A 24,804-nucleotide genomic window follows, 5' to 3' on the forward strand; every position below is an offset into this window, starting at 1 on the left:
CTCTCTGTGTTTGCATGGGTTTCCTCCGGGCACTCCGGTTTCCTCCCACATTCCAAAGACACACTGATAGAGAATTTAGATTGTGAGCCCCATCGGGACAGTGATGATAATGTGTGCAAAAATGTAAAGCGCTGCGGAATATGTTAGCGCTATATAAAAATAAAGATTATTATTATTATTATTATTATTATTATTACAACTCTGGCAAAAATTAAGAGACCACTGAAAAATTTTCAGTTTGTCTGATTTTTCTCTGTATAGGTATATTTTTGAGTAAAATGTAAATTGTTATTTTATTCTATAAACTACAACATGTCTCCGAAGTTCCAAGCAATACATTTTGCATTTATTTTCTGAAAATGAGAAATGGTCAAAATAACAAAAAAAAGCATTGCTTGCAGACCTCAAATAATGCAAAAAAAAAAAAAAAAAAACAAGTTCATAATCATTTAGAAACAACAATACTAATGTTGACTGTGGGGACTGATTTTTCCAGCAAGACAATGTGCCATGCCACACAGCTAGGTCAATTCAAGGTGTGGATGAAGGACCACCACATCAAATCCCTGCCATGGGCAGCCCAATCTCCAGACCTGATCCCATTGAAAACGTCTGGAATGTAATCAAGAGGAAGATGGATAGTCACAAGCCATCAAACAAAGAGCTGCTTAAATTTTTGTACCAGGAGTGGCATAAGGTCACCCAAAAGCAGTGTGAAAGACTGGTGGAAAGCATGCCAAGATGCATGAAAACTGTGATTAAAAATCATGGTTATTCCACAAAATATTGATTCCTGAACTCTTCCTGAGTTAAAACATTTGTATTGTTGTTTCTAAATGATTTTTTTTTTTGCATTAATTGAGGTCTGCAAGCAATGCATTTTTTTGTTATTTTGACCATATCTCATTTTCAGAAAATAAATACAAAATGTATTGCTTGGAAATTCGGAGACATGTTGTCAGTAGTCCATAGAATAAAATAACACTTTACATTTTACTCAAAAATATACCTATAAAGAGAAAAATCAGACAAACTAAAAATTTTGCAGTGGTCTCTTAATTTTTGCCAAAGCTATATTACCCACACCTGTTACTTGCCACTGGTGAGTTTGAACAAGCATCACATGCTTGAAACAAAGGTGTTTATCCACAATTTTTGAAAGATGCAACAATTTTGTCTAGCCCATTCTTAGATTTTTTTTTGTCAAATTATGTCCAATTTTCCTTTTTTTTTCAGTTTTTTGTGTTATGTCAATACACACAAAGGAAATAAACAGGTGTACACTATCTTTTTAAGACCCTTCAGGACAGGTTTTTTTTTTTTACATTTTGACACAAACTATAGAAACACCTGAAGAAGGGTCGTCTCAATTCTTTTAGCTGCTTTACGAAAGTCTAAAAAAGCACAGCAAATTGCTTTGTCATTGCTGTGTATAATAATATTAATAATTTTTATTTCTATAGCGCCGAACATATTCCACAGCACTTTACTTTTTAGAGGGGATTTGTACAGACAATAAAGAAATTAGAATAACGCAACTAAGATACCAAAATAAGTGAGGGTCCTGCTTGCATTCTTACAATCTATGATGCGTATGTTCATAGTAATTGTTAAGCGCTTTTTTACGTGGATTCCCGCTGAGAAAGACGTAGTATGCGCCAACCCTAAAATGCCATGTATTAGAGTGCAGAGAAGGGAAAGGAGATTATGAGGAGGCAACTCAAGGACTTCTATTCATTCCTTACACACGTTCTTGCCCGGATTTAGAATATGGTGATCCAGAGCCTGAGGTATGGCGTGATCTTCCTCTAGCCCTGGGCAAGTTTTATTTGCGTTGCCGACACCTCTCGCACATTTAATGAAGTGTTAGTACATTGTGACTTCTCCTCAGCCTATAAATAGATCGACGCGGCACTTATGAGCAGTGAAACGCCTCCATTAGTGTTTTAATTGATGGCTTGTGATGATGAGAGCAGACGTGCTCCCCTCCTACGGAGCCGCTTAGTGGGATTAATTGGAAGCTGTTAAAATAGGAAGTCGTCAGATTTTATGCACTCGACTTAAATGCGGCTGGCACAAAACGGCCAAACCTGCAAATATGGGCGTATGTGCACGTATCCACGTGGGCGCTTGTAGTAAAAATGTATGTTCGCTGGACTTGGGGGGGGGGGGGAATGGAAAACTACATTTTACTTTCTACGGGTAGCGCAAATATGTAAAATGTAACATTTCCCTGGACAGACAGCGACGGCTTGCGGAGCCATAATTATGAGGGACTTCATACCTCAAGCATGCCATCATACATCCATTACTTAAAAAACCATCCCTCGATCAAAACTGTGCCGCTAATTATAGACCTGTCTCTAATCTTCCCTTCATCTCTAAACTCCTCGAACGCCTGGTCCACTCCCGTCTTACCCGCTATCTCTCAGATAACTCTCTTCTCGACCCTCTTCAATCTGGCTTCCGCTCTTTACACTCTACTGAAACTGCCCTCATTAAAGTCTCTAATGACCTACTAACAGCTAAATCTAATGGTCACTACTCCATGCTAATTCTCTTGGATCTCTCTGCAGCATTTGACACTGTGGATCATCAGCTCCTCCTCACTATGCTCCGCTCCATCGGCCTCAAGGACACCGTTCTCTCCTGGTTCTCCTCCTATCTCTCTGACCGATCCTTCACTGTATGTTTTGCTGGTTCCTCCTCCTCTCACCTTCCCCTTACTGTTGGGGTTCCTCAAGGATCAGTCCTAGGCCCCCTACTCTTCTCGTTGTATACTGCCCCTATTGGACAAACAATCAGTAGATTTGGTTTCCAGTACCATCTCTATGCTGACGACACCCAATTATACACTTCTGCTCCCGATATCACACCGACCTTTTTAGAAAACACCAGTGATTGTCTTACCGCTGTCTCTAACATCATGTCCTCCCTCTATCTGAAACTAAACCTGTCAAAAACTGAACTCCTCGTGTTCTCTCCCTCTACTAACCTACCTTTGCCTGACATTGCCATCTCCGTGTGCGGTTCCACCATTACTCCAAAGCAACATGCCCGCTGCCTTGGGGTCATCCTTGATTCTGACCTTTCATTCACCCCCTACATCCGATCACTGGCTCGCTCTTCTTACCTGCATCTCAAAAACATTTCTAGAATTCGCCCTTTTCTTAATTTCGACTCTGCAAAAACTCTGACTGTTTCACTTATTCATTCTCGTCTGGACTATTGTAACTCTCTACTAATCGGTCTCCCTCTTGCAAAACTCTCCCCGCTCCAATCTGTCCTGAATGCTGCAGCCAGGATCATATTCCTCACCAACCGTTACACCAATGCCTCTACCCTGTGCCAGTCATTACACTGGCTACCCATCCACTCCAGAATCCAGTACAAAACTACTACCCTCATCCACAAAGCACTCCATGGCTCAGCACCACCCTACATCTCCTCCCTGGTATCAGTCTACCACCCTACCCGTGCCCTCCGCTCCGCTAATGACCTCAGGTTAGCATCCTCAATAATCAGAACCTCCCACTCCCGTCTCCAAGACTTTACACGTGCTGCGCCGATTCTTTGGAATGCACTACCTAGGTTAATACGATTAATCCCCAATCCCCACAGTTTTAAGCGTGCCCTAAAAACTCATTTGTTCAGACTGGCCTACCGCCTCAATGCATTAACCTAACGATCCCTGTGTGGCCTATTTATAATAAAAAAAAAAAAAAAAAGGTTCCTCGCATCATGTTCTCATACACTTTATGCAGTATTAGCCCTCTGTGTCTGTACTGCTACATACTTAGGCAGGTAACTGGTTCATGCAGCTTTACATGAACACCTGAGCCTTACACTATAGCTGGTCCGAATAACTAAAGCAATTGTTACCATCCACCTCTCGTGTCTCCCCTTTTCCCCATAGTTTGTAAGCTTGCGAGCAGGGCCCTCACTCCTCCTGGTATCTGTTTTGAACTGTATTTCTGTTATGCTGTAATGTTTATTGTCTGTACAAGTCCCCTCTATAATTTGTAAAGCGCTGCGGAATATGTTGGCGCTATATAAATAAAATTATTATTATTTATTATTATTATACATTTATTGGGATATAACTGAGAGCTGTGGACAGGACACCAACCTGCACGTGACACTCACACACTCACAAGGACAGTCTTACCTTGCCATATCTGGTGGCAAATGTTCCGGTGAGTAATGAATGGAAGATGATAATCGTCTCGTCTAAATCCCACACGAAGACGCGCTGTGACAGGAGAGAGGAGAGCATTTTAGTGCGGAGCAGAACATTTTCATAACATAAAGCCAATAGTTCCACAGATGAGGTCAAACGCCACCGATCCATGAATTTCCTACATCAACGTCACCAGATCAGCAGTGTCGGTGCCTCACCAGTGTGCTAAAGATCAAATAATATATATTATATATTAAAAATATTAAATATTACATTACCAATATCTGTCACTGTCAGCATTGATAGGCAGTGGCACAATGGGGGGTGCAGAGACTTCAGTGATACCCAAACCTTTGTGCCATTAGCATTGTATGCCTGGTCCAGCAACGGGCTCACCACTAATTTTCATACTATGTAGTGAAGCCTGGAAAACTCGGGACCATAACTGATGATCCTACTTCAGTTTGGATTTCTCCTCTGATTTCATGGTGAAGAAACAAGCAGATAAGATTGATCCAGGGGAACGACGCACCACACAAGTTCCCACGATAAGCGGAGATTAGATGTATGTGCAGCACTGTATCACCTGGATTATCCTGGAAGGGTGAAGATGACAGCGTATTCCCGAATCATGACCCCCTTTTCTATCTGCAGTCTGGCACAGTCCTCTGGTGTTGGCCAGCTCAGGAATCCACATTACTATTATCTACAGGTCATATCAGGTACGTCCTTAAAGGACTAGAAGAAAATGATAGAAAACCGCAGCGATCTGTTCTGTTTATCAGGTACTCGGTCCGACAGCACTCGGACCTTTGTTATTCACTGCAATTGACCGAATGTCCATGTGAAACCAAATCGTGACACACACTATTCTCTTTTTATTTTGGATGAGACTCACCCATTCAAGTCTAAAAAAAAATACAATCCCATACGGATCATCCATATTGCATCTGATTTTTAAGGATACATTGAGGGAAAATGTATTTAGTCTTATAAATTGTAAAAACGGAAGTAAAAGTTGGAAATACGGATGACAATATATGAAAAATCATCTGTTTTTTTTCTAGATACATTTTTTTATACCTACAGTTAAATACCGAGCGTCACATGTGGATTTATATCCGATCAGGAGACATGCAAGGGGTGCAGTGCTTTAATGCAACAAATTCTGACAAATATGTGGTTAAATTCCATATGGTCATATTTTTTCTGGTATTGAATAGTTCATATGTGTGCAGGTAAAAAAAAAATATATATATATTTTTGCCGTCTTCACATTTGCTGCCAAACTCTCTACAGGACATTTATTCAAATGCATTCAGGGCTTTTCAAGACAGAATGTATTTAGATACGAGAATCCTTTGTGAGACAGCCAATTTTCGGTAAGCTAGTTTGCAAAGTCTTGTTCTACAAAAAAAAAAGCTAAATAACCATGTGGAAAAAGCATTAAAGGAAATGGGATTAGTCTGATGCAATGACAAACTGCCTCGCTCCGCTCACTATTGTCTCTGAAGCTGATAGATCGCGCCGCGTCTCGCTGATCTGGGGAAGAGCGAAATCTTGTACTAGTGAAGGATTCACAGGTACAACAAGCTGAGACAAATAAGGGGAGGCTTCCATGGTGGAGCCCAGAATGAAGGATACTTTTATACTTGCCATGTTTGATCACTGATGTGAATGTGTTTGAATAAAAGTATAATAATAAATAATAATAATAATAATAAATAAAAGTATGGAGACTGAACAAATGGTGGTTCCTAATCCATCGGACATTGCTCTACTGCCTGTAGTAAAGGGCTTTTCCACTTTGTGTGGCTCAACTACATAGTTGATTATCACAGAGGAAAATGGCCGACTATCTTGAGTGTAAAGACGCCCATACACTTTGGAGCATGTGCAGACGTCCATGCAAATCGGTGCACTATAATGTACAGAATGGCCGCAGGTCTCCGAACCAGTGCATGACAGCTTCATGGATTTCTATGAGGCTGTGATGCTCGGATCATGCGGTCTAATCTTGGACCGAATTGATTGAGTCCTTAGATAGCACTCACTCTGCCGAACGCTCCTGTGCTCTCTATGAGAGAGACGCTGTCAGAAAAACAAAAGAAAAATCGAACATGCTGGATCCTTATCATCCCTGACAACATGTGTCGGTGGAAAATTGGGGGTCCCCAAACAAGTCGACTACCTAATGTTAGTCTAGTTAATGTAAAGTGTATGGAATGCTAAGGTGGCCGTTCCAACTTCTCTCTAACGGCTCGCTCCCACTTGCGATTAAATCGGATGAATACATTCTGATTATAAATTGGATTGCATTTGTACCAATTTAATCCTATACTTCTATTCTCAATGGTGTTTTTTTTTCCTGCTCCAATTGGATTGCGATTTGACAGGAAAAAAAATGCAGCATGCTGAGATTGCATGCCAAAGAAAAGTCTTGGGTGCGTGTGAAACATCGCAGTGCACTCGGATAGTTAGAGGAGAGGAGATGGAGAAATTACTTTCTCCGTCTCCTCTGCAGCTGTGCTGCCATCCTCTCATGCGAGAGGATCGGAACACAGAGCACTGACACTTGGTTTTCGCTCTCACATCGGATGTGATACGCTAATGTGACTTCGGCCTTCACACTGCAAGATAATCTTGAACGAGCGTCCTTAAAACCGCTCGTTTCATGATAACCTTGCAGTGTAAACAGACTGTCGATCACCCAATAAACAACTACCGATCAGTAAAGGTTTACCGATCGGCAGTCATATTCGGTCCGTAACAGATCTTAAAGGAAATGGTAAGCCGAATGCCAACACCAGATCCTTTTATTCTCAGGGGAGATAAGCTGCCGTCAGAATTGCCCCATTAAATAACACATGTGAACTCTGCCTTAATGAACGTACATGTATATGGAGGGGTCGAGAGAGACAGCTGTTGGCCGAAAAATCTGTTGTATAAATAATAAGAATATGACAAAGGAAATCAATGCGAAATCTAATCACTGTCTTTCAGATCTAACAGTGGTCCAAATCTTTGGTGGATAAGAGGAGGGGTCCTGCAGGAAATGGAACCCCTATCTTCCTTTGCTGAACTTGCCAGACAAGGTCAGTAAATCACAGCTCATTAATTGGTATTGCACATTTCTGACATTGCTTTGCATCCCTTCTAATCCGGAACATCTGGCAGGCTTTGGCACTAGTGTCTATTACAGGCTTACATTTGATTTCGCTGGCAGAAAAATGCCCATCTAGAAATTGCTCCTTGAAAGACCAAAGACCTGTATGTAGAATCATCCTGTACCTGCAGGATTGGAGCCTCAGAAGGTCTGACGCTTTAATGCCAGACAAGCCTGTGGGACATAATGGGAACTCAGTATACATTTCATTAATCTGAGCAAAATCTACGATGATGGTCGGGGAGAAGAAAAAACATGTTTTCTGCAGCTACCGCATAAAATTCAGTAAGAACAGGTCATGGTAAGGGATTGTAAACATCTGATATATAAATATATGACTTATTTAATCATTTTTCTTTTTTAATTTAAGCATTCTCGACTTGTCTGTGTGTCAGCTTTCTGATCTGCTTTGTGCTTCAATGTATCTCCATTTTCGAGACCTCTTATGGTCAACAACAAAGGTGCATATTACATTCTGGCACACTGTAGATCTACAGTACATTTACACAACTATATTTTCAGTCGAGGAAACAGACTGATTGCACTCAGATTAATTTTGACTGCATTCAGATTACTTTTGTTCAATAGGGCTGTTCAGATGTCCATATTTTTTCATGGACTGAATGTCCATGTGAAAAAAAATTACATCATGCAATAGTCTCCGTTTTTCAGATGAGACTCCTCAATACAAGTCTATGGGTGCCCCCCAAAAATTGGATCTATTGGGTCATCGTTATAGTATCTGATTTTTTCCATTCTTTAACATAGGTAGCTACATATGGTCTTGAAAATTTTAACAACTGCTGAAGTAAAATATGGACAGGCGGATGACAATATGGATGAAAGACGGTCAAGTTTTGTGGAAAAAAATTGGATAATTTTTCATACGATTGTCTGACACCGGCCTCAACTGAATAGTGTCATCTAGAAATTCATGCCTGTTTGACATATGTGGGTCTTTAGACAAAAAGTCTGAGAAAAACCCTAAAACTGTATGTGATACTAGTCATCGGCTTCATTGTTTGTTTAGCCACTGAAATGTCTGTCAACTTTGAGCAAATATAGAACCAGAAGGGTTAATATCCAACCAGTGAGATCCTTGCTTTCCTTCATGTTCATGGGATTACATTGATGCAATATTCTGCTTGTAGAAGATGCTGATTTATGTACCTCAATCTCATTGTCTACGGAAGGGGAAGGGTCGTTGTTTCGTTTAGACCTTCCTCGTAACTTCACGTCAGAACCTCTGTGTTGCCGGTCGGTTTCAGAATCTTTTACTGGTGTGGAGGGACCATTGTGAGTGTTATAATCTCCTGCGGAAATGTAAAGAAAATCAGCTAATGGGGTATATAAAGGAAAGCAGAATGACTGGTAGTGATTTGATCCCTCATACTGGTGTATACCCCTGAGTATACTGATGATCCGGTGTAGAACGCTCACACTCATGTCATACATCACGCACATATCTACATTCGGTCCGGCCAGTTTTTTGCCATGTTGGACTCACCTGACAGCGACTCCGAGCTCTGGTTGGAGATGTGGTGAGATGATTCCTGCAGGGAGTAGGTGGTGGTGGGGATGGCGCTTGGACTGATGTTATTACTGGGGACATACGGAGAGTTGTAGGATGTGCTGTAGTATTGTGCATATTGTCCTTGGCTGAAGCCAGGATACGATGAATATTCCTTGAATTACATTGAAGAAAACATGAGTCTCACATGATAAAGTACAGGCACAGGTAGCCAATATACTACTAAATACAAAAAAACAAGGCTATAAATCATCATTATAGAATTACAGCTGATGGATTGTTTTGCCTTGTCAACTTCTTGCCAGTTTCTGACTATTAACAATTTTTTGCTTTTTTTTTTGCAAACTTAAGTTTTCTAATATTCATAACATAATTACTATGGCTAAAAACAGACACATGTCCATCAACTTCAACCAAAAGAATTGGAGAAATGTAACCCCCGAATACTCCAAGTGGTTATAACATGATAATGACTATTGTGAGCTGGGGCGTAACTTGAAGATCATGAGCCCTAGTGCAAAAAATCAGGGCCCCCAGCTATGATAGGTCATTAATAGTAGTTGTCTTCTTCTAGTCTCCAAGGCCTGTAGGTGACTGCAAATCCTGCACCCACTGTAGTTACACCCCTGATTGTAAGGGTCTTACCTGATGCAGACCGCTGAAAGTGCTGGCGTTAGTCAAACCGTTGGTGCCCTGGTAAAGACCTGAAGGACCTGGAGGAAAACAACAAAATATTATATCATTAACTGAAGATGATTAACAGGAGGCCAAGAGTTTATGTAAAAACATAAAGAACATGTAATAAATGTAGGTTCGTTAGAGGTCTGACCACTCAGACTCCCGCTGATCAAGAGATTGGAGGAGATAAAGTTACCTGTGTGAATGTAGTTTTAGTAAATGTGTGTAACCACTCCCCCATTGACTGTCTGGTGGAGTGGTGGTCGCACATGCTCACTTCTGCACTATTTTCAGTTGATTTTCTTAATCGGTGAGAGGTACAATATCTGCTGCTGGACCGCCAGCAATCAAACATTTATCATCTATCCTGAACTCTTTAATAATTCTCATCATTCACATTGTGAAATAAGATAACTGTATGCTCTTATGTCCATTATGTAGCTGTTATATTCAAGAGGCTGATATATCTTTACACAATATCCCGCTCCATTTGCATTGTCACCATTCCCCAGTTCTGAGGTCTCCAACTCTGCAGGAATTAACTTGCTGCAACTTCAAAGCCTGATCACCCTGGAGCTGGGGGTGAGCACAATGTGACCTCACTTCTTCAAGACAGAACCCCATAGAGTGCAAGGAGGAGACGTCAGACTGTCTGAAGTGGAGATGACCTGCACATGGTACTGGCTGCGGAGCAGAGAGACACTGTTTTAGCAATGCCAATCTACAGATACTTATACAACTGGGGCAATTCGAGGTGTGCCATGGTTTCGGGTGCATTTACTTTCTATAATTTGGTTTGGTCAAGTGGATCAACTATATGGATCAGGAGGGAACGAATAGCTCTTTTGAGGTAGACAGGATCAGCCATTGTGGTTGTGTATGCAACTATGCACTCCTTTTCTTTATACTTCCCCATCTCTCGGTTGGACATTTATATTTGTTCAACCTTATTAACTATGTAATTATATAATTATAATTGAGAGTATTATATTTCTCCTATAAGTAATAGTAATTCAATACAATATTTATATAAAAGGATAAGAAAGAAAGGGGGACATGCAAAACCACAATGCATGATCCAATCCAACCCATTGTGGTTGCGCATGTGCCCCTTCTCCTTCTCCTTTCCCATCCTTCAATTGAACACTTCTTTTTTTTCCAACTGTTTTAACTATGTAACTATTATTTTGATTTATATCACTTATAGGAGAGAAATAATACTCTCATTTATACAGTTACATAGTTACCGTAATAGGGTTGAAAACAGACAATTGTCCACAATGTTCAATCGAGGGATGGGAAAGGATAAAGAGAAGGGGCAAATGCACAACCACAATGCATGATCCAGTCACCCCAAAAAACTGATCTTTCCCTCTCGGTTCCATTTGTTGATCCATATGGGTTACATCCCAGCTCTGAGAGTTCATCCTCCCAGTAGACAATGATCTGTCCTTGAGTAATTCTTACTGGACCAACTCTCAGCATCTTCTGCTTTTCCTTAAGATCCTGTTTGTTTTCATTTGAAATGCTGGATTATCTGGGGAATGAACAGCTGAAAAAACCCTGGCAGCCAAGGGCGATCACTCGGGGACAGATCTCACCCGCTACCACTTGTAGCCTCAGCAAAGCGAAGAGAAATGCAGGAGAGTATGCTTGTTACGGGGCATCTGTAACGCTTCACCCCAGGACAATCAGTCTTATAAAAGCCCCATTGTCCCCCGGGCTGGTGATAATGTGCTTCTCTATGGTTTTATGATGCTGGCAGGAACTGCACCGCTTTGGGCAATTAACAGTATTTGTGCTTGGCAGGAGAAATCAGCACCGCATTCTGTTATAAATCCGTCATTCAACGCAGGCAACACAGAGATTTATTTACTTTACAGGATTAAGACGTAAAAGGGGTTTATATGGAAAAAGAAGGGATTTACCCAGAATACCTGCACCCGACGAGGACAGGGATATAAAGGTATATGTGTATACAGGTTGTAAGATCACAACGTCATTACATTATTTAGTGACAGGTGGAGGGGCTGTGACACCCTCACATTTAATATAGAGGCAGGTTGTCAGCAGTAACAGAAGTTCCTGATTACAAAGTATTTATATTACCATTATATAACATGCAGATAGAAAGAGTCTGGAACTATAGCGCCACCTATGGAAAGTAGCAATCCAAAAAGTCAATATCGACTCTTTAAAGGGAATCTATCAGTAGAGTCAACCCTCCTAAGCCATCTATATGGGCATGTAGGTCATAGGAAGTGGAATAAAATGATACCCTGATATCTGCGATTCAATGTTTTATTCCAGAGAAAGCCACATTTTTCTTAATATGTAAATGGACTGTTAAGACCTATGGGCCGGACTCTGATCTCCCTGAGAATCTGCCTTCAGAGCTTATATTAAATGAAACCAGTGTGAGACATGTAATGACTGACAGTCTGCTCTCCTGATCTACAGGTTTCCTACTGGTAATTCCTTCTTTCACTTAAAATAAGCTCTGGAGGTAGATTCTCGGGGAGATCTATGTCCTGCCCATAGATCCTAACTGCTCATTTACACATTTAAAAAAACGTGGTTTATGCTAGAATAAAACATCGAATTACAGATATTAAGGCATCATTTTATTCAGCTTCCTGTGACCTCTGTTTCCATATAGATGGCTTAGAGCGGTTGATCCTACAGACAGATTCCCTTTAAAAGGGCCTTGCCACATGACTTAGTATAAGAAGCCAAACAAGAAACTCCATTTGTAGACACTCACTTCGGGGTGTTTGTCTTTCATCAGTGCAAAGCAGAAGGACTGAATTGGCTGAGTGAGAGCCTATTGAGAGGGGATCTAAAGGGTAACATTTTAGTTTGTATAGAGCACTAAGTTGGCATCGGGACGTTTATAGGCCATGTAATGCTTCCATGAGAACTTAAATTAGCAAATCTCCCTAGTCCAACTCGGTGCTATCCACAAAGAGGAACGTTACCTTTTAGACCTGCTGTCAGAGACCTCGGACCCAGCCAAATCCCCCTGCTTTGCACTGATGAGGGGCATTTGTCCCAACATACATATCTGCAATTTGATTTTTAAGTTTTACTTTTTTACTTTTTATCATGTCATGTGCCAAAACCCTTTAAAGGGTCGTTATTGACTTTTAGGATTTCTACATCTTATAGGTGCGCTGTTCCTTTTCTTTACCTCTCTGAAGATGCTATTTACATCTTACATTCTGAGCATTGCATGGCCTATAAGTCTCCTTACGCTAACTTGGTATTATATTAGAGCAGGGCTCCCCAACCTGTAGCTCGGGAGCCACATGTGGCTCGCGGTCCCATGAATTGTGGATCGCGACTGTCTGCCAGCCTGATGCATTAGGTCCAGGTCTATCAAACAGGTATGAAGACCACATCTCAAAATGGTGAATTTTGTGAGTAGCCCTGCACAGAATTGCAGATCTGGATGCACATTTACTGGTCTTGGAGGTTTAGGGATGTTTTAGGTATGGTACGCTGGAGGTTTGTACTACCTGTTAGAGAAGGTGCTCAAAGCTGGATGTGACAGTGTGTTGGGAGAATACTGAATGGAGGTATTGTGGGAACCCCTTGATCTCAGTGTACTGCTCTGGAGTGATTTCTGTGCAAAAGCTTTGGTTATCATTATACCTGTAATGGGGCTTTGGTTGACACTACTTTTGAAGGGGGTGGGAGCTGGATGTGGCTCGCGACCCTCTCTCTAAGCTGAATGTGGCTCTCAAGGTCAGAAAGGTTGGGGACCACTGTATTAGAGACAGTCATGTCAGTAACATGGCTTCTGTGATAACCTTTCCGACATGATATTGAGGCTGTTTGTCGGCAGTAATAGATGGATAACTTTAGCTGTTCCTTTAGTATAAAAAGTGTGTGGCTCTAATGTCTGATCATATGTAATTATATAATTATGATATCAGTGATGTCAGTAATAGGCGGCGTGACTTTGACAACTGTTCGGATATGATATAGCGGCTGGTTGTCAGCATTAAGCTGTCCCCATAGGACAAGGTGTGTGGATTGGAGCAGGGCAGTATGATAGCTGTGTTCAGAAGTGTACGTAAAAAATGAATGATCCTTATTTTATCATACGCTCATTTTTTTGCTTCACCAGCTGAACGAAAAATGTCAGAAACACAAAGTAAGTTGCAAAAACTTGTGTTTCTAGTTAAAGAAAAGAACAGAGATTTTAGAGATTGCCCTGCGCCGTTGAGAGCAGACTCTGGAGACGTTCGACGGCGCGGAGTACATTCTGTTAGGATGTTGTGTGATTCTGGACGCTCTCCACCCTGGTAATGACAGATCGGAGCAGGCTGCTTCCCCTCTACACGTTGTTCAGACTGGGATGTTCCTCTTTATATAGAGATTAGCAGAGCGAGTACCTTTTCCTCCAGCCCGCACCCAACACGCGGTCCTATACATGCCTTTCCTTACATCAGGTCCCTATCTCGCTGCATGCACTCACTGCTAATATACTACATGGTACCAGAACTCTACTGTACAAGCAGACCTGGTACCTGGGCATCTCCATCAGGGAGAGAAACACATTGCTGTATTATTTCTGGAAAGGATAGGCTGGAGGAAACCAAAGCAGTGGCGTCCGTACAGCAGAGCGGGATCTCGCGCACCATTATTTGTGAAGCATTAATTGTACTGTAGGACGTGTGATTTGACCCCTTACAAATGAGGCCTCCATATACCCGCAGGACTTTCTCTGGGGCTTAAGATTCAGCTATGCCGCCATAATCTTAGACTAAATCTAATGTAAACCATATGTGCTGTAAAAAGACGGGGAAAAAAGAGACTTATTTTATGGAGAGTTTGGTTTTATGAAGCAAACCTGGAGAGACTTTTTTTTCTTTACTAGTTGTGTAGTGATTGAATGAATATTACTTATATATGTGTAAACTGCTGATAGCAACATGTCCATTTATTTATTGTATTCATCTTCCACAGTGCTGTACAGACATCATCATCGATGTCCCCAATGAGACTCACAATCTAAATTCCCTATCAGTATGTCTTTGGAAAGTGGGGGGAACTGGAGTTTTCGGATGAAACCCATGCAAACATGAGGAGAACATACAAACTCCTCAGATGTTGTCCATGATGAGATTTGATCCCAGAACCCTAGCTAACCACTGAGCCACCGTGCTATGAATTATTGCAAGTTTCCTCCTGTCTCCTGTCTCTGTAGTTATCCTGTGCACATAACATCACAGATATTAACCCCTTTCTGCCATTAGACGTACTATTGCGTCCATGTGGGGTGGGCTTTACTTCCCAAGGACGCAATAGTACGTCATATGCGATCGGCAGCGCTCACGGGGGGAGCGCCGCCGATCGCGGCCGGGTGTCAGCTGTTTATCGCAGCTGACATCCGGCACTATGTGCCAGGAGCGGTCACGGACCGCCCCCGGCACATTAACCCCCGGCACACCGCGATCAAAGATGATCGCGATGTGCCGGCGGTACAGGGAAGCTTCCCGCAGGGAGGGGGCTCCCTGCGGGCTTCCCTGAGCCCCCCGCAGCAACGCGATGTGATCGCGTTGCTGCGAGGGTCTCACCTCCCTCCCTGCTCCCTCCAGCCCCGGATCCAAGATGGCCGCGGATCCGGGTCCTGCAGGGAGGGAGGTGGCTTCACAGAGCCTGCTCAGAGCAGGCACTGTGAAGGCTGCAGCGCTGCATGTCAGATCAGTGATCTGACAGAGTGCTGTGCAAACTGTCAGATCACTGATCTGTGATGTCCCCCCCTGGGACAAAGTAAAAAAGTAAAAAAAAAAAATTTCAAATGTGTAAAAAAAAATAAAAAAAAATATTCCAAAATAATGAAAAAAAAAATAAAAATATTATTCCCATAAATACATTTCTTTATCTAAATAATAATAAAAAAAACAATAAAAGTACACATATTTAGTATCGCTGCGTCCGTAACGGCCCGACCTATAAAACTGGCCCACTAGTTAACCCCTTCAGTAAACACCGTAAGAAAAAAAAAAAAAAAACGAGGCAAAAAACAACGCTTTATTATCATACCGCCGAACAAAAAGTGGAATAACACGCGATCAAAAAGACAGATATAACTAACCATGGTACCGCTGAAAACGTCATCTTGTCCCGCAAAAAACGAGCCGCCATACATCATCATCAGCAAAAAAATAAAAAAGTTATAGTCCTGAGAATAAAGCGATGCAAAAATAATTATTTTTTCTATAAAATAGTTTTTATCGTATAAAAGCGCCAAAACATAAAAAAATGATATAAATGAGGTGTCGCTGTAATCGTACTGACCCGAAGAATAAAACTGCTTCATCAATTTTACCAAACGCGGAACGGTATAAACGCCTCCCCCAAAAGAAATTCATGAATAGCTGGTTTTTGGTCATTCTGCCTCACAAAAATCGGAATAAAAAGCGATCAAAAAATGTCACGTGCCCGAAAATGTTACCAATAAAAACATTAACTCGTCCCGCAAAAAACAAGACCTCACATGACTCTGTGGACCAAAATATAGAAAAATTATAGCTCTCAAAATGTGGTAACGCAAAAAATATTTTTTGCAATAAAAAGCGTCTTTCAGTGTGTGACGGCTGCCAATCATAAAAATCCGCTAAAAAACCCGCTATAAAAGTAAATCAAACCCCCCTTCATCACCCCCTTAGTTAGGGAAAAATTAAAAAAATGTATTTATTTCCATTTTCCCATTAGGGCTAGGGTTAGAGTTAGGGCTAGGGTTAGGGCTAGGGTTAGGGCTAGGGTTAGGGTTAGGGTTAGGGCTAGGGTTAGGGCTAGGGTTAGGGTTAGGGCTAGGGCTAGGGTTAGGGTTAGGGCTAGGGTTAGGGCTAGGGTTAGGGTTAGGGCTAGGGTTAGGGTTAGGGCTAGGGTTAGGGCTAGGGTTAGGATTAGGGTTAGGGCTAGGGTTAGGGCTAGGGCTACAGTTTGGGTTGGGGCTAAAGTTACAGTTAGGGTTTAGATTACATTTACAGTTGGGAATAGGGTTGGGATTAGGGTTAGGGGTGTGTCAGGGTTAGAGGTGTGGTTAGGGTTACTGTTGGGATTAGGGTTAGGGATGTGTTTGGATTAGGGTTTCAGTTATAATTGGGGGGGTTTCCACTGTTTAGGCACATCAGGCGCTCTCCAATCGCGACATGGCGTCCGATCTCAATTCCAGCCAATTCTGCGTTGAAAAAGTAAAACAGTGCTTCTTCCCTTCCGAGCTCTCCCGTGTGCCCAAACAGGGGTTTACCCCAACATATGGGGTATCAGCGTACTCAGGACAAATAGGACAACAACTTTTGCGGTCCAATTTCTCCTGCTACCCTTGGGAAAATACAAAACTCGGGGCTAAAACATATTTTTTGTGGGAAAAAAAAAGATTTTTTATTTTCACGGCTCTGCGTTATAAACTGTAGTGAAACACTTGGGGGTTCAAAGTTCTCACAACACATCTAGATTAGTTCCCTGGGGGGTCTAGTTTCCAATATGGGGTCACTTGTGGGGGGTTTCTACTGTTTAGGTACATTAGGGGTTCTGCAAACGCAATGTGACGTCTGCAGACCATTCCATCTAAGTCTGCATTCCAAATGGCGCTCCTTCCCTTCCGAGCTCTGCCATGCGCTCAAACGTTGGTTTCCCCCAACATACGGGGTATCAGCGTACTCAGGACAAATTGGACAACAACTTTTGGGGTCGAATTTCTCCTCTTACCCTCGGGAAAATACAAAACTGGGGGCTAAAAAATAATTTTGGAGGGAAAGATTTTTTTTTTTAATTTTCACGGCTCTGCGTTACAAACTGTAGTGAAACACTTGGGGGTTCAAAGCTATCACAACACATCTAGATGAGTTCCTTAGGGGGTCTAGTTTCCAAAATGGTGTCACTTGTGGGAGGTTTCTACTGTTTAGGTACATTAGGGGCTCTGCAAATGCAATGTGACACCTGCAGACCATTCCATCTAAGTCCTCATTCCAAATGGAGCTCCTTCCCTTCCGAGCCCTCCCATGCGCCCAAACAGTGGTTCCCCCCCACATATGGGGTATCAGCGCACTCAGGACAAATTGGACAACAAATTGTGGGGTCGAATTTCTCCTGTTACCCTCGGGAAAATACAAAACTGGGGGCTAAAAAATAATTTTTGTGGGAAAAAATTTTTGTTTTATTTTTACGGCTCTCCATTATAAACTTCTGTGAAGCCCTTGGTGGGTCAAAGCGCTCAGCACACATCTAGATAAGTTCCTAAGGGGGTCTACTTTCCAAAATGGTGTCACTTGTGGGGGGTTTCTACTGTTTAGGTACATTAGGGGCTCTGCAAACGCAATGTGACACCTGCAGACCATTCCATCTAAGTCTGCATTCAAATGGCACTCCTTCCCTTCTGAGCCCTCCCATGTGCCCAAACAGTGGTTCCCCCCACATATGGTGTATCATCGCACTCAGGACAAATTGGGCAACAAATTTTGGGGTCCAATTTCTCCTGTTACCCTCAGGAAAATACAAAACTGGGGGCTAAAAAAATAATTTTTGTGGGAAAAAAATTTTGTTTTATTTTTACGGCTCTGCATTATAAACTTCTGTGAAGCACTTGGTGGGTCAAAGTGCTCACCACACCTCTAGATAAGTTCCTTAGGGGGTCTACTTTCCAAAATGGTGTCACTTGTGGGGGGTTTCAATGTTTAGGCACATCAGTGGCTCTTCAAACGCAACATGACGTCCCATCTCAATTCCTGTCAATTTTGCATTGAAAAGTCAAACGACGCTCCTTCCCTTCCGAGCTCTCCCATCCGCCCAAACAGTGGTTTACCCCCACATATGGGCTATCAGCGTACTCAGGACAAATTGTACAACAACTTTTGGGGTCCAATTTCTTCTCTTACCCTTGGGAAAATAAAAAATTGGGGGCGAAAAGATAATTTTTGTGAAAAAATATGATTTTTTATTTTTACGGTTCTACATTATAAACTTCTGTGAAGCACTTGTTGGGTCAAAGTGCTCACCACACCTCTAGATAAGTTCCTTAGGGGGTCTACTTTCCAAAATGGTGGCACTTGTGGGGGGTTTCAATGTTTAGCCACATCAGGGGCTCTCCAAACGAAACATGGTGTCCCATCTCAATTCCAGTCAGTTTTGCATTGAAAAGTCAAATGGCACTCCTTCGCTTCCGAGCTCTGCCATGCGCCCAAACAGTGGTTTACCCCCACATGTGGGGTATTGGCATACTCAGGACAAACTGTACAACAATGTTTGGGGTCCATTTTCTCCTGTTACCCTTGGTAAAATAAAACAAATTGGAGCTGAATTAAATTTTTTGTGAAAAAAAGTTAAATGTTCATTTTTATTTAAACATTCAAAAAATTCCTGTGAAGCACCAGAAGGGTTAATAAACTTCTTGAATATGGTTTTGAGCACCTTGAGGGGTGTAGTTTTTAGAATGGTGTCACACTTGGGTATTTTCTATCATATAGACCCCTCAAAATGACTTCAAATGAGATGTGGTCCCTAAAATAAAATGGTGTTGTAGAAATGAGAAATTGCTGGTCAACTTTTAACCCTTATAACTCCCTAACAAAAAAAAATTTTGGTTCCAAAATTGTGCTGATGTAAAGTAGACATGTGGGAAATGTTACTTATTAAGTATTTTGTGTGACATATCTCTGTGATTTAATTGCATAAAAATTCAAAGTTGGAAAATTGCGAAATTTTCATAATTTTCGCCAAATTTCCGTTTTTTTCACAAATAAACGCAGGTACTATCAAATAATTTTTACCATTGTCATGAAGTACAATATGTCACGAGAAAACAATGTCAGAATCACCAGGATCCATTGAAGCGTTCCAGAGTTATAACCTCATAAAGGGACAGTGGTCAGAATTGTAAAAATTGGCCCGGTCATTAACGTGCAAACCACCCTTGGGGGTAAAGGGGTTAAGGAGACAACTAAATATTATGGTTTGTTACCTTGCCGGTCTGGTGCCGAAATGCGTTGGAACAATAAAGAGCCATTTTGGAACACAAAAGGCTTCTCATTTACCATTCAACGTGATATTGTCCTCCTCTACTAAAGAGACAACTATTCACATTTTCCCCTGATCTGATGAGCATTGTGACATTTTTTGTGACTTGGAAAGGGGATGGGCAATAGAATCGGTTTCTGTAACCGCTGTATTATGGCTGTAATCATTATATCATCATTATTCAAACTCTCTTATCCATTTAACCAGCTTAATCTACACCACAGCCTCCAAAGCCAAACATTGAGTTCCACGCACATATGAATCCCTGCACATGTAGGGTCATCCGGGGCAAGCACAGCCCTACAGCTATGGATCGGGTCGTCCTTGTCTACCCTACATGTGCGGGGGTCCATATGTGCAGGCCCACCAAGGATGATCCTACAGCTGAGGATCGGGTCTTTCTTGCCCAGGGCGATCCTACATGTGCGGGGGTCCATATGTGCAGGCCCAGCAAGGATGATCCTACAGCTGAGGACCGGGTCATTCTTGCCCAGGTCAATCCTACATGTGCGGGGGTCCATATGTGCGGGCCCTGCAAGGATGATCCTACAGCTGAGGATCGGGTCATTCTTGCCCAGGGCGATCCTACATGTGCGGGGGTCCATATGTGCGGGCCCTGCAAGGATGATCCTACAGCTGAGGATCGGGTCATTCTTGCCCAGGGCGATCCTACATGTGCGGGGGTCCATATGTGCGGGCCCTGCAAGGATGATCCTACAGCTGACGCTTCGATCGTCCTTGCCCGGTAAAACAAGTCAGATGTTGGCTGCATTTGCCAGGAGATGTTTGGGGAGGGGGAGATCTGGCTCGCTATCAATTACCGCACATTGCATTTCTTTAAAAAACACAAGTGGGTTTCACTAGATCGAATCTGCAGCCACCGTAGCTGTTTTGCATTAATGCGAGGTCACAGGTTAAATACAGCAGAAGCAGAGGAATTTTTACTTCAGTTTCATTTATTCAATGTGCCTGACTGAGGGGTCTGCCACAACACGGGCGCTCACAGGAACTGCCGGGTTAAGTAACTTGCGGAGACCCGTAAAGTTAGTGTCAGGGGCAGATTTTAAAAGGAGACGTCAATTCTCTGGCTGCGGAGACGCACAGCTGGCAGCGCAGCCACCATAGGATGCAGAGCGCTAAAATCAGGAGTGTGGTTACACTGGTACTGAAGTAGGAAGGTGAAGTCCACCATAAATACAAGAGTCAGATCCCAAATCATCAGATCGTTGGCTTTTGGGCGCCTGCAGACGAACGTAAGGAAAATCGTCCTTGTTTTTTCAAAAAAACTCAGATTATTTTTTTCTAATTTTCATCCATGTGCCATCCGTGTGTCCGCTTTTTACATGCATGTATGTTCCGTTTTAATACATCTACACTAAACAATGTACATAATCACATACAGTTTCGTATGTTTATAATAGAAATCTATGGGTAAAAATCAGATGCCGCTCTGATGATCCGTGTGGGATCTGATTTTTTTTCTCACCAACATAGACTTGAATGGGTGAGTCTCATCAAAAACTCAAAAGAAAGTAGTGCATGCAAACACTTGGACCGACAAAAAAAAAAAAATTCATCTGAACAGCAATATTCAATAACATGGGTCAGTGTGCTGTCCGATTAAAAATCAGATAACACATGTCCAATTTACGGTATATGCTCGTCTTCATGAGCTCTTAACCTAAGAGACCTTCCAAAGGGCTAAATTCAATGTAGATCATTTTCTTTCTTCTAGTTGTGCTGATAAACTATTATATCACACTTTAGCTTATAGTCACTGCCAGAGCTGCATTCATAATTCTACTTATTTCCCTTGGTTCAGCTAAATTCTACATGGTCTTGGGCCCAGGCAGATCAGAGCCAACCGTTTCATCAGAAACTCGAACAAAGCACTGCAAAAAAAATGTAGATGGAATATAAGACTACGTTCACACTTTCAGTATTTGGTCAGTATTTTACATCAGTATTTGTAAGCCAAAACCAGGAGTCCAAGGAGTATCGTTTCTCCTTCCGGAGATCGACATGCTAAGCATGAGGAGACTTAAAGCCACAATGCTCCTCTGGGTAATATGCTAATTATGCAAATTGTCTCTTCAGAGAGGAAGAGAGCTAGAACTCTAGTGCCACCTATTGGAAGGTAGCAATCCTACAAGTCAATGTTGACCCTTTAACGACGCCTCTCACACAGCCAAACCAGATCTCCGCTTTGCACTGACGAGGGGCAGTACCCCGAAACACAGTGTCTGCAAATTGAGATTCTGGTTTGGCTATTATCCTAAGTAATGTGGCAAGGCTCGTTAAAGGGTCAACATTGACTTGTAGGATTGCTACCTTCCAATAGGTGGCACTAGAGTTCTAGCTCTCTTTCTCTCTGAAGAGACAATTTGCAAAACCAGGAGTGGAACAATCAGAAGAAAAGTAGAATAGAAACACGTCACCACTTCTGTATTTATCACCCACTCCTGGTTTTGGCTCACAGATACTGATGTAAAATACTGACCAAACACTGATCATGTGAACATGGCCTAACCCTTTATGTCAAGACATGAGACAACAGCTTAGGCCGGGGTCACACTTGCGAGTGTAATGCGAGAAACTCACGCGAATCTCTCGCATCAATACCCGGCACAGCCGCCGGCACTCAGGACCGGAGGGTTCAGCCGCATATCAATACAACTGCCGCCCACTCTGGTTCGAGTGCCGGCGGCAGTGCCGGGTATTGATGCGAGAGACTTACGTGAGTTTCTCGCATTACACTTGCAAGTGTGACACCGGCCTTAGTCTTATTAATCGGCATCTGCACTCCCAAGATCCACTGTGTTTTAGTAACGGGAAACCAGTGGCTTTATAAACGTGTCAGCAGTTTTCTGGGTGAAAAATCCTTTGCGTATTACAGCAGTAGCAAAGTGCAGTAAAAAAATATATAAAATAAATAATAATAATAATAAATACAATGAAGAAAAAAATGAATAAACTTAATTGGAAATTAACTGTTTGTGAAGATTTTAACTGTTTGCAATGAGAAGAATGTGAACTCTGGGGAGGAAAATTAGCAAAATGTGAATAAACCCACTTTACATGTGATTAGACAATGAGGTGATGTCAAGATCAGCGCAAATCAGCGCGTAAAAAAGTTATTTAGTAATGTGTGCAAACGAAAAATTTTGATAGTAAAATTTAAAGCAAAGTAAAATCATATGATGAAAATCATATGATAATACGATACCGCTCCAATCCAATGCAGTTATCACACCAGTACCGGCTGTAAATAGTTCCTGGTGAGAGTTAATCTAAGCATGTGACACTGATGCTACTAATAATCCTAGGGGTGCCGTATAGACTGGTGGCCCCAGGACCCCCATCTGACTGCTACTGGCAATATGGCTGCTTTTATTTGCAAATTATATACATTTTTATATACGTCCCACATGTCTAAACTCAGGATGATACAATTACAGGGAATCACGCACCCCCCACCGTGCTCAGGGAGATCGTCGCATTCTCCGTACGTGATCCCTGGGATTTTTCTATATGAAGTTGAATAGTTTACATATGTTTCAAACTTTTAAATATGCACAAGACCATCCCCGCCCAAAACTTTCAGAGCAGAATTTTTACCCTTGCCCCCACCAAAACCGGAGGGAAAGTAAAATTACAATGTCTTGATTGAATTAAAGCCTCTGCGCTCCTCGCCCTGCATAGCAAAGGCAGGCAGTGACCCTGTCAGGATGGGCCCCCCTCTGCCATCAATGAGCTCCCACCCAGAGACGCTCACCACTTTCCAGCATCAGAGTGGAGCAATCATAGAAGGTACCAGGATGATTGTGGTGAACTAGATGAAAAGAACCAGTTACCTCCTCCAGGTCTAGGAGTCGTCCTCTTCACGTAAGGCCTCATTCACACATTTTTTTTTCCGCATGAGAAACTGTTTTTTTTTTTATCAAGGTGCTAGGTCAGATTTTCAGACATTTTTTGATTCATGTGTTCATAACATAAGGCCGGGGTCACACTTGTGAGTGTGTTGCGAGAAACTCACGTGGCTGCATAGAAATAAATTCAGATGAACGCTCTGGTCCGAGTGCTGGCAGCAGTGTTGGGTATTGATGAGAGAGACTCGTGCGAGTTTCTCCTATCAAACTCGCAAGTGTGACCCCGGCCTTGGTGTGGCATCTTTTTTTATAGTATGCAAAAGTAAAAGTAAACTTGTGCTACCCATTAGGCCAGTTCCACACGTCCAGATAAATCGGTACCGGAATTATCCGTGTCCGTGTGATCCGTGCGCTTCCACGAACACTGACATGTCTTCATGTTTTCCAAATGGACACACGGTCTGTGAAAACACGCTGACATGTGCAGAGACACATTGATTTTAATGTGTCTACGTGAGACAGTGTCTGCGGTACGTGAGGAAACTGTCACCTCACGTCCCGGAGCCACTGACGTGTGAAACCGGCCTTACACAGTAAAAAACTAAGAAAAACAGCACTTGGCTAACGCAAAGGTGGCATCCAGGTGCCATCTGTTTTTTTTTTGCAAAATTGATCAGAATCGAACATATTGGTCCAAAAAACAATAAATATGTGAACATGCCCATAAATTATAATGGTTACGTGTCCTGTCTGTAAAAAAACACTGAAAAACGGATGTTTGAATGAGGCCTAATGTGTAGGAGAGTATTTGTTTAAAAACTCCTTGAAGGAGCGATTGAAAAAAATCTCCCACCAAATTATTGTTTAAGCCCTTTACACAAGGAGCCATTCTTTTGTTTTTTTCTCAATCCCTATCTCTAAAGGTACCTTCACACATAACGATATCGTTAACGATATCGTTGCTTTTTGTGACGTAGCAACGATATCGTTAAGGAAATCGTTATGTGTGACAGCGACCAACGATCAGGCCCCTGCTGGGAGATCGCTGGTCGCTGAGGAAAGTCCAGAACTTTATTTCGTCGCTGGACTCCCTGCAGACATCGCTGGATCGGCGTGTGTGACACCAATCCAGCGATGTCTTCACTGGTAACCAGGGTAAACATCGGGTTACTAAGCGCAGGGCCGCGCTTAGTAACCCGATGTTTACCCTGGTTACCAGCGTAAAAGTAAAAAAACAAACACTACATACTTACCTACCGCTGTCTGTCCCCGGCGCTCTGCTTCTCTGCACTCCTCCTGCACTGGCTGTGAGCACAGCGGCCGGAAAGCAGAGCGGTGACGTCACCGCTCT

The 24,804-nt window shown here is 42.3% G+C and overlaps 1 protein-coding gene across 3 annotated transcripts in view; it reads right to left on the minus strand.

The window, feature by feature from the left end:
* The window catches only part of EYA2 (EYA transcriptional coactivator and phosphatase 2), a 185,883-nt gene that overhangs the window by 26,373 nt on the left and 134,706 nt on the right, over positions 1 to 24,804 (minus strand). For all 3 annotated transcript variants that reach the window (XM_069750856.1, XM_069750855.1, XM_069750857.1), the window contains 4 exons: positions 9,523 to 9,590; positions 8,854 to 9,031; positions 8,517 to 8,659; positions 4,169 to 4,252 (listed from right to left, as the gene is read on the minus strand). In XM_069750856.1, the coding sequence (XP_069606957.1) occupies positions 4,169 to 4,252; positions 8,517 to 8,659; positions 8,854 to 9,031; positions 9,523 to 9,590 (473 nt within the window). The remainder of the gene's footprint in view (positions 1 to 4,168; positions 4,253 to 8,516; positions 8,660 to 8,853; positions 9,032 to 9,522; positions 9,591 to 24,804) is intronic.

The sequence above is a fragment of the Ranitomeya imitator genome, chromosome 2 (genome assembly GCF_032444005.1).
Source record: "Ranitomeya imitator isolate aRanImi1 chromosome 2, aRanImi1.pri, whole genome shotgun sequence".
Taxonomy (NCBI): domain Eukaryota; kingdom Metazoa; phylum Chordata; class Amphibia; order Anura; family Dendrobatidae; genus Ranitomeya; species Ranitomeya imitator.